Here is a 7,500-nt window from a genome sequence, read left to right as displayed (position 1 = left end):
GCACACACACACACTCACACACACTCACACACACACACGCACTCACACACACACACACTCGCACGCGCACACACGCACACGCACGCACACACACTCACACACACTCACACACACTCACACACACACTCACACACACGCACGCACACACACACACACGCACGCACGCACGCACGCACACACACACACACACACACACACACACACACACACCTCTCTTTTTCAGTGCGCTGTGTAAACAGCCACTCCCTCCGCTGCAGGCTCCTGCGTTCGTATCACATTTTCAGCCCCTGCTCTCCCTCCCGCTGGCCAGCGTCAGAGCCGTCACATCTGTTAGTGCGCAGCGTCACTACTGTACACAGGTCCCACCTCCAGAGTCAGTACGTCAACAAACCCGCCATACGGTTAAACATTCACACATGGACACTTTGCGTGTGCGTGGCTACTGGGAAGCATGTGAAGAGTTTCAGTCTGAGTCTACGGGACCTTATCTGCCAGTTCCCAGCATGCTTATACAGTGAATCACTGCCTGACCTCTAACAGTACAGACTTCCTCCACGCTGGCTTATCAGGGTTCCCGCCATCAGGTGGCACGCAAAAAAAAAAAGGGTCCCCTCCTGTTAGAGTGCCCTCTTTGCAGACTGTTTGCTATAAGCTGCATGGTTTCCGGAGTGATTGGCTCCAGTTATTTGTTCAACCAGAATTTCGGCCGGCCTCTTAGTGTCCTGACCGACCGACGTCCGAACTAAATGCTAGGAAGAAACAATGCCTTGGATGAATCCAGAATGTAGATGAGATTTCAGAATGACTTTGCAGTCTATTCATTCTAGGTCTAGGTCATTCTGTGACTATGACTTTGTGATCTATTCACTCTCAGTCTAGGTCATTCTGTAAACTAGGATCTAGAGACTGCATAGAAACTACCAAAATGCTGCACAGTTGAGCCTTTATTCTGCTAAAGAACTCAAGGCTCCACTCAGCAGTCCATCCATGAGTCCTTTCGCACGCTCAATCAAGCCTGAGCAGGTACAGGACAGAACCAGGTTTGTGAGACGAGGGGAAAACCTTATTTCGGAAGAGCATCGGAAAATGTCCCTCCAAAGCAAATGTTCCAGACATACTTCTCCAACATATATAGGCATGTTAACAAAGGAACTGGTAGGAATTGGTTGGAATGGCTCTGGATCGGTTTGTGGGTTTGGAGTGGACTGGAGCATTCATACCAAGGGGAAGTCAGAAAACTGGCTTATTATAATATTACATTTACAATTACGGCATTTTTCAGATGCTCTTATCCAGAGCGACTCACAAAAGTGCTTTGTCATTTACTCATAGAATATCCTAGTACAGTACAGCAGGTTAGAGTCCAAAATACCAATGAACTAGAGTAGTGTAGAATACAGGGATCACTGCTGATGCCTAGAAGTGCCAAACACAAATAAGCTTCGTCTCAGTCAACGATAAGTGCAATAAACACTATTCTTAGTGTTTAGGTGCAATAAGTGCAATAAACACTAAACAATATTCTTACAGTAGCTGCCCATCAGGGATTTATTAATGTATTAGAAATGGTTCATTATCCCCCCTGCTTCTGTCTGTCTCTCTTTCCCTGTCTGTCTGCATGCAGCTGAACAATAAGTTCATGAAGAAGATCCCTCGGGACGCGGAAGCATCCAATGTGCTGGTGGGCGAGGTTGACTTCCTGGACTCGCCCCTCGTGGTGTTTGTGCGCCTGCAGCAGGCCGTCATGCTGGGGGCGCTCACCGAGGTCCCTGTGCCCACGCGGTAACTGCAGCGCACACACACCGCCACACACACACGTACATGTGCCCAGCGGCAGTAGGCCGTCACGTTGGGGGGTTCACGGCAGCAAACACATGCACGTGTACGCACACACACAAAACATACACTATGTACAATGTGTGAGAATTTCCCGCTGTGTTGTTTCTTTATGTTCATTTAACCTTTATATTATTTGTTACACAGCTAGATCCAAATGAGACCACATACAGTACAAGACAAAGAAAAGACAAAAACAGCTTAATTTTAAACCATTCCTGCCCATTTCCAGTGAGAACCAAATTATCAGTCACCGGAAAGTCGAACAGATCTGGCGATAGCGTAATGTGCCGTAGCCGATAAACCCACACGGCTTTAAATACATTTTCAGAAGCTGCGAAACGGAAAACTACCCTGTCTAATGAATTGTCGTGTTTCCCTTTCTGATGACCTGCAGTAAAGTCTTGACCTTAGCCTCTCAACCAAACTTGTGTCCATGGGAACTGATATGTTCGATAAAGACTGTGCTAAATGCATATATAAGATAAGGCATTTCCGTAAATATGAATTAAGCTACTGCACGGTAAAAACAACACTAAATACAAATGCATTCCTTTTGTGTTCTTCCAGTGAATTTGTGTGTGTGCATGTGCGTGTGTGCATGTGTGCGTGCGTGTGTGCGTGCGTGTGGGTGTGTGTGTGGGGGTGTGTGTGTGTGGGTGTGTGTATGTTTGTTTTTTTAAGGTTTTTGTTTGTTCTCCTTGGACCTAAAGGAAAAGCCAGGTCATATCATGAGATCGGCCGAGCCATCGCTACTCTCATGTCAGACGAGGTGTGTGTCCGTGTGCCTTCTGTTCGAGTGTGTGCTTGTGTGTGTTAGATGTGTGTTATGTGGTGATAGATACTGCCAAGCTCCCCCTGAGCAGTAGGGCACAACCTTGACAGGAGATTGCACTAGAATATTCTAAAGGATTCTACTACCTAATTGGTCTACTGCACAACGATCCAGATCTGCTGTGGCAGCCCAACCCGATACATGGATTTGCTGATCTTTTTTGATGTGTGCGGTTGGTGCCCCCTGTGTTCTAAAAGCATAGAAGTATTATGGCTTTGGGTTTGATGAATTCAGAGATTGTTGTGTCTGTTTCTATGGTTACAGTAGAACTACACTTTCTATGTAACCCAGGTTGCAGTTCCACGGTTCTCTTTATGACATCACAGCCCCCTGTTACTAAGGCTGCATGCTCTCCTGCCCCTCAGGTGTTCCATGACATCGCGTACAAAGCCAAGAGTCGGAGCGACCTGGTGGCTGGCATTGAGGAGTTCCTGGATGAGGTCATAGTGCTGCCCCCAGGGGAGTGGGACCCCGACATCCGAATTGAGCCCCCCAAATCACTACCATCCGCAGACAAACGGTACACACCCACACAGGGGAACAGAGAAAACACCATCTTCCAGCCTTACCGTTACATACCACATACAGACCAAATGGGGTCCTGAGCAAATTAACAAGGATTGGAGGTTTAATAAAATATAGCGTGTTCATTTACTGTCGGGTGCGTGTGTGTGCAGTAAGAACATCCTGGCGGCCGGAGGTGGGGGTGTAGACAGTTCCCAGGTGAATGGAGATGCTCATCATGAGGGTGAGACAGGTGGAGGCGGTGGAGGTCACGTAGTCGGAGATGAACTCAAGAAGACAGGCAGGTGAGTGCTAACGCTAACACGTAGGCGCACAGGTAAGGACACAATTAGTGCCATAGTTAACACACATAGGCCTAAACATAAGGACACAGTCAGCTAATACTTACACACAAGCACAAATATAATGAGACCGTTAGTGCTAACGCTAACACAGGAACAATCATAATGACCGTTAGTGCCAACGCTAACACAGGAACAATCATAATGACCGTTAGTGCTAACGCTAACACAGGAACAATCATAATGACCGTTAGTGCTAACGCTAACACAGGAACAATCATAATGACCGTTAGTGCTAACGCTAACACAGGAACAATCATAATGACCGTTAGTGCCAACGCTAACACAGGAACAATCATAATGACCGTTAGTGCTAACGCTAACACAGGAACAATCATAATGACCGTTAGTGCTAACGCTAACACAGGAACAATCATAATGACCGTTAGTGCCAACGCTAACACAGGAACAATCATAATGACCGTTAGTGCTAACGCTAACACAGGAACAATCATAATGACCGTTAGTGCCAACGCTAACACAGGAACAATCATAATGACCGTTAGTGCTAACGCTAACACAGGAACAATCATAATGACCGTTAGTGCTAACGCTAACACAGGAACAATCATAATGACCGTTAGTGCTAACGCTAACACAGGAACAATCATAATGACCGTTAGTGCCAACGCTAACACAGGAACAATCATAATGACCGTTAGTGCTAACGCTAACACAGGAACAATCATAATGACCGTTAGTGCCAACACTAACACAGGAACAATCATAATGACCGTTAGTGCTAACGCTAACACAGGAACAATCATAATGACCGTTAGTGCCAACGCTAACACAGGTGCCAGGTGACCGTTAGTGCCAACGCTAACATAATGACCGTTAGTGCTAACGCTAACACAGGAACAATCATAATGACCGTTAGTGCTAACGCTAACACAGGAACAATCATAATGACCGTTAGTGCTAACACTAACACAGGAACAATCATAATGACCGTTAGTGCTAACGCTAACACAGGAACAATCATAATGACCGTTAGTGCTAACGCTAACACAGGAACAATCATAATGACCGTTAGTGCTAACGCTAACACAGGAACAATCATAATGACCGTTAGTGCCAACGCTAACACAGGTGCCAGGTGACCGTTAGTGCCAACGCTAACATAATGACCGTTAGTGCTAACGCTAACACAGGAACAATCATAATGACCGTTAGTGCTAACGCTAACACAGGAACAATCATAATGACCGTTAGTGCTAACGCTAACACAGGAACAATCATAATGACCGTTAGTGCCAACGCTAACACAGGAACAATCATAATGACCGTTAGTGCCAACGCTAACACAGGAACAATCATAATGACCGTTAGTGCTAACGCTAACACAGGAACAATCATAATGACCGTTAGTGCTAACGCTAACACAGGAACAATCATAATGACCGTTAGTGCCAACGCTAACACAGGTGCCAGGTGACCGTTAGTGCCAACGCTAACATAATGACCGTTAGTGCTAACGCTAACACAGGAACAATCATAATGACCGTTAGTGCTAACGCTAACACAGGAACAATCATAATGACCGTTAGTGCTAACGCTAACACAGGAACAATCATAATGACCGTTAGTGCCAACGCTAACACAGGAACAATCATAATGACCGTTAGTGCCAACGCTAACACAGGAACAATCATAATGACCGTTAGTGCTAACGCTAACACAGGAACAATCATAATGACCGTTAGTGCTAACGCTAACACAGGAACAATCATAATGACCGTTAGTGCTAACGCTAACACAGGAACAATCATAATGACCGTTAGTGCTAACGCTAACACAGGAACAATCATAATTACAGTTAATGCTAACGCTGACACAAACATTTAAAGCTAATATTAACAGACCGGCTTGTACCTAATGACATGTTATGCTGATGCTAACAGACATATACCTTATATATGTATATGTATATAAGGTATTTGTGTATATACCTTATATACTGCTAATGTGCAGACTTGTACACAACAGCAAAGTGAGTACATATGCTGACAAGGAAATTTACAATGGTGTACGTTAAGCGCTAATCTCTATATAAAAACGTTCTTTATTATAATTCAGTGATGCTAACAGATCCCAGGCCTAATTATGCTAATCCTAAATGTTATTTTACCTCTCCCTCCCTTTCTCTCTCTCTCTCTCTCTCTCTCTCTCTCTCTCTCTCTCTCTTTCTCTCAGGTTTTGCGGTGGTCTGATTCAGGATGTGAAGCGAAAGCTACCATTTTTTTTAAGCGACTTTTATGACGCTTTCAACATCCAGTCCTTGTCAGCCATCTTGTTTATTTACCTGGGTACTGTAACCAACGCCATCACCTTCGGTGGGTTGCTAGGAGACGCTACAGAGAACATGCAGGTACATAAGATTATTGCTGATCTAATTAGCCTAGTCTAATCAGATAACAGACGAACGAACTCCTGAAGATCTAGGGCATGCTTTAGGCTTCAGTGCACCTGTGCGCTTGTGCCAATGGTATGGGTGTGAGTGTGTTTTCTCTGCTTACTGAGCAACAGGTACTCAGAGTCATGCTGGTCTGCATATGGTGTGGTATTGGCTTATATCTCATGGGGGTTTAAAGCAATGCAAAATTAATGTGCGTGCGTGAGTATTTATGACCTTTCCGTCTACATTTTTGGAATCAAGCAGTAATATCTTCTGATCAGGTCCCGATGGGAGTTCCATACTCATGCCTGAGTTTAGTAGTTTTAGTGTGATCAGGTTCAGCTGAATCCAAGTTGCTCCACAAAAGAAGTAACTGCATGCATCCAATATCTGCATGTAGTTGTTTGGTTTTCTGGAAGAAAACCTGTTGAAATGTGCTGCAGAAACATCTACCAAACATCTCACACTGAGAGACCTGCAGTGAGACGCCACTGCTTCTTCTTTAGGGCCTTTCAGAGCTACTGAACCACGTGGAGTCTCATTCGCAAGACCTTTATAGGCATGAATGTTCTTTACGCGGGGATGCCTCAGACATGTCCTCGCATCACCACATTTTGGAAGTGGACAAGAAAAATATTAGTATTTCCTCTACAGACTATCTTTGCTTAATTTATTCAATAATAATCTGAATAATAATATACCTGTTTTAGTCAGCAAAACAAATCATATTATGTTCCTAATGACAGAATCAGAAAACGTTCGTGTTTATATCTTGTGTTACACGATGTGGAGATGTTAAGCGTGGCACACCTGACATTTCATGAAATGAAGAAAAAATAAATAGCAATAAATAGAACCTTGAACAGTTGTACTACAAATATATTTTAAACCACACTGCTGATACCTCTTGCATTGTTCAACACCGACAGGCTTGACAGACTCAGCCATGAACTTCTTAGTTTCAGTCCCAGTGCTGATTTAATTTTAGAGATAGTTTGAGGGGCGCAGAGTTTAACCCAACACCCGGTTATAGGTCCTTTCAGTGTTACTAAATCACATGGAAGTTCATTGATGGGGACCGTTCTGGCTCCTCCCTCAGACAGTGTGTAGGAAACCTAATAGTGACCTCCAGCAGCTACACTTAGAGCTGCTAGTATTTTTAGCCGTTAGTCCGCATGTCCGGTGTGATTCCTAGAGTTGTGCGGCAAAGACATTAGTGCTGCTGGTCTGGGATCAGTGCGCTTTTCCTGCACACCTATTCACAGCACTGGGAAGAAGAGGCTGGGCAAGTGCTTAACTGACTCCGAAACGGCAGGTGTGACACCCGTGAGGCTCTTAGCATTGGCTTCTGGGTTCACATTAAAAAATTATTTCCGGCCAGTCCCGGTTCAGATCAGCTGACATTCACAAATACTTCAGGACAAATGTGGACTTCATCTATAAAAAAAGAGGCCGCGCCCTGCCACTTGGGAAGTTAGAAGCCTTCACTCCAGAAATAACCCTTACCATGGTATATATAGTTTACTGATCGGGAGCGTTCTGACTTTTAATATTGTATCATGGTA

At 44.6% G+C, this 7,500-nt stretch overlaps 1 protein-coding gene across 6 annotated transcripts in view; it reads left to right on the top strand.

The window, feature by feature from the left end:
• slc4a4b (solute carrier family 4 member 4b) overlaps nucleotides 1–7,500 on the top strand; it is a 55,492-nt gene that overhangs the window by 30,875 nt on the left and 17,117 nt on the right. For 4 of the 6 annotated variants that reach the window (XM_081704220.1, XM_081704218.1, XM_081704219.1 and 1 more), the window contains 5 exons: nucleotides 1,625–1,782; nucleotides 2,407–2,608; nucleotides 3,037–3,191; nucleotides 3,349–3,480; nucleotides 5,734–5,908. In XM_081704220.1, coding sequence (XP_081560346.1) covers nucleotides 1,625–1,782; nucleotides 2,407–2,608; nucleotides 3,037–3,191; nucleotides 3,349–3,480; nucleotides 5,734–5,908 — 822 coding nt within the window. The remainder of the gene's footprint in view (nucleotides 1–1,624; nucleotides 1,783–2,406; nucleotides 2,609–3,036; nucleotides 3,192–3,348; nucleotides 3,481–5,733; nucleotides 5,909–7,500) is intronic. The other 2 variants (XM_035521170.2, XM_035521169.2) reach the window with 1 other exon arrangement.

The sequence above is a fragment of the Electrophorus electricus genome, chromosome 21 (genome assembly GCF_041902795.1).
Source record: "Electrophorus electricus isolate QZ-2024a chromosome 21, ASM4190279v1, whole genome shotgun sequence".
In the NCBI taxonomy this organism is placed as follows: domain Eukaryota; kingdom Metazoa; phylum Chordata; class Actinopteri; order Gymnotiformes; family Gymnotidae; genus Electrophorus; species Electrophorus electricus.
The sequence above is the reverse complement of the archived record's forward strand: the minus strand, read 5'-3'. Positions and strand labels throughout refer to the sequence as shown.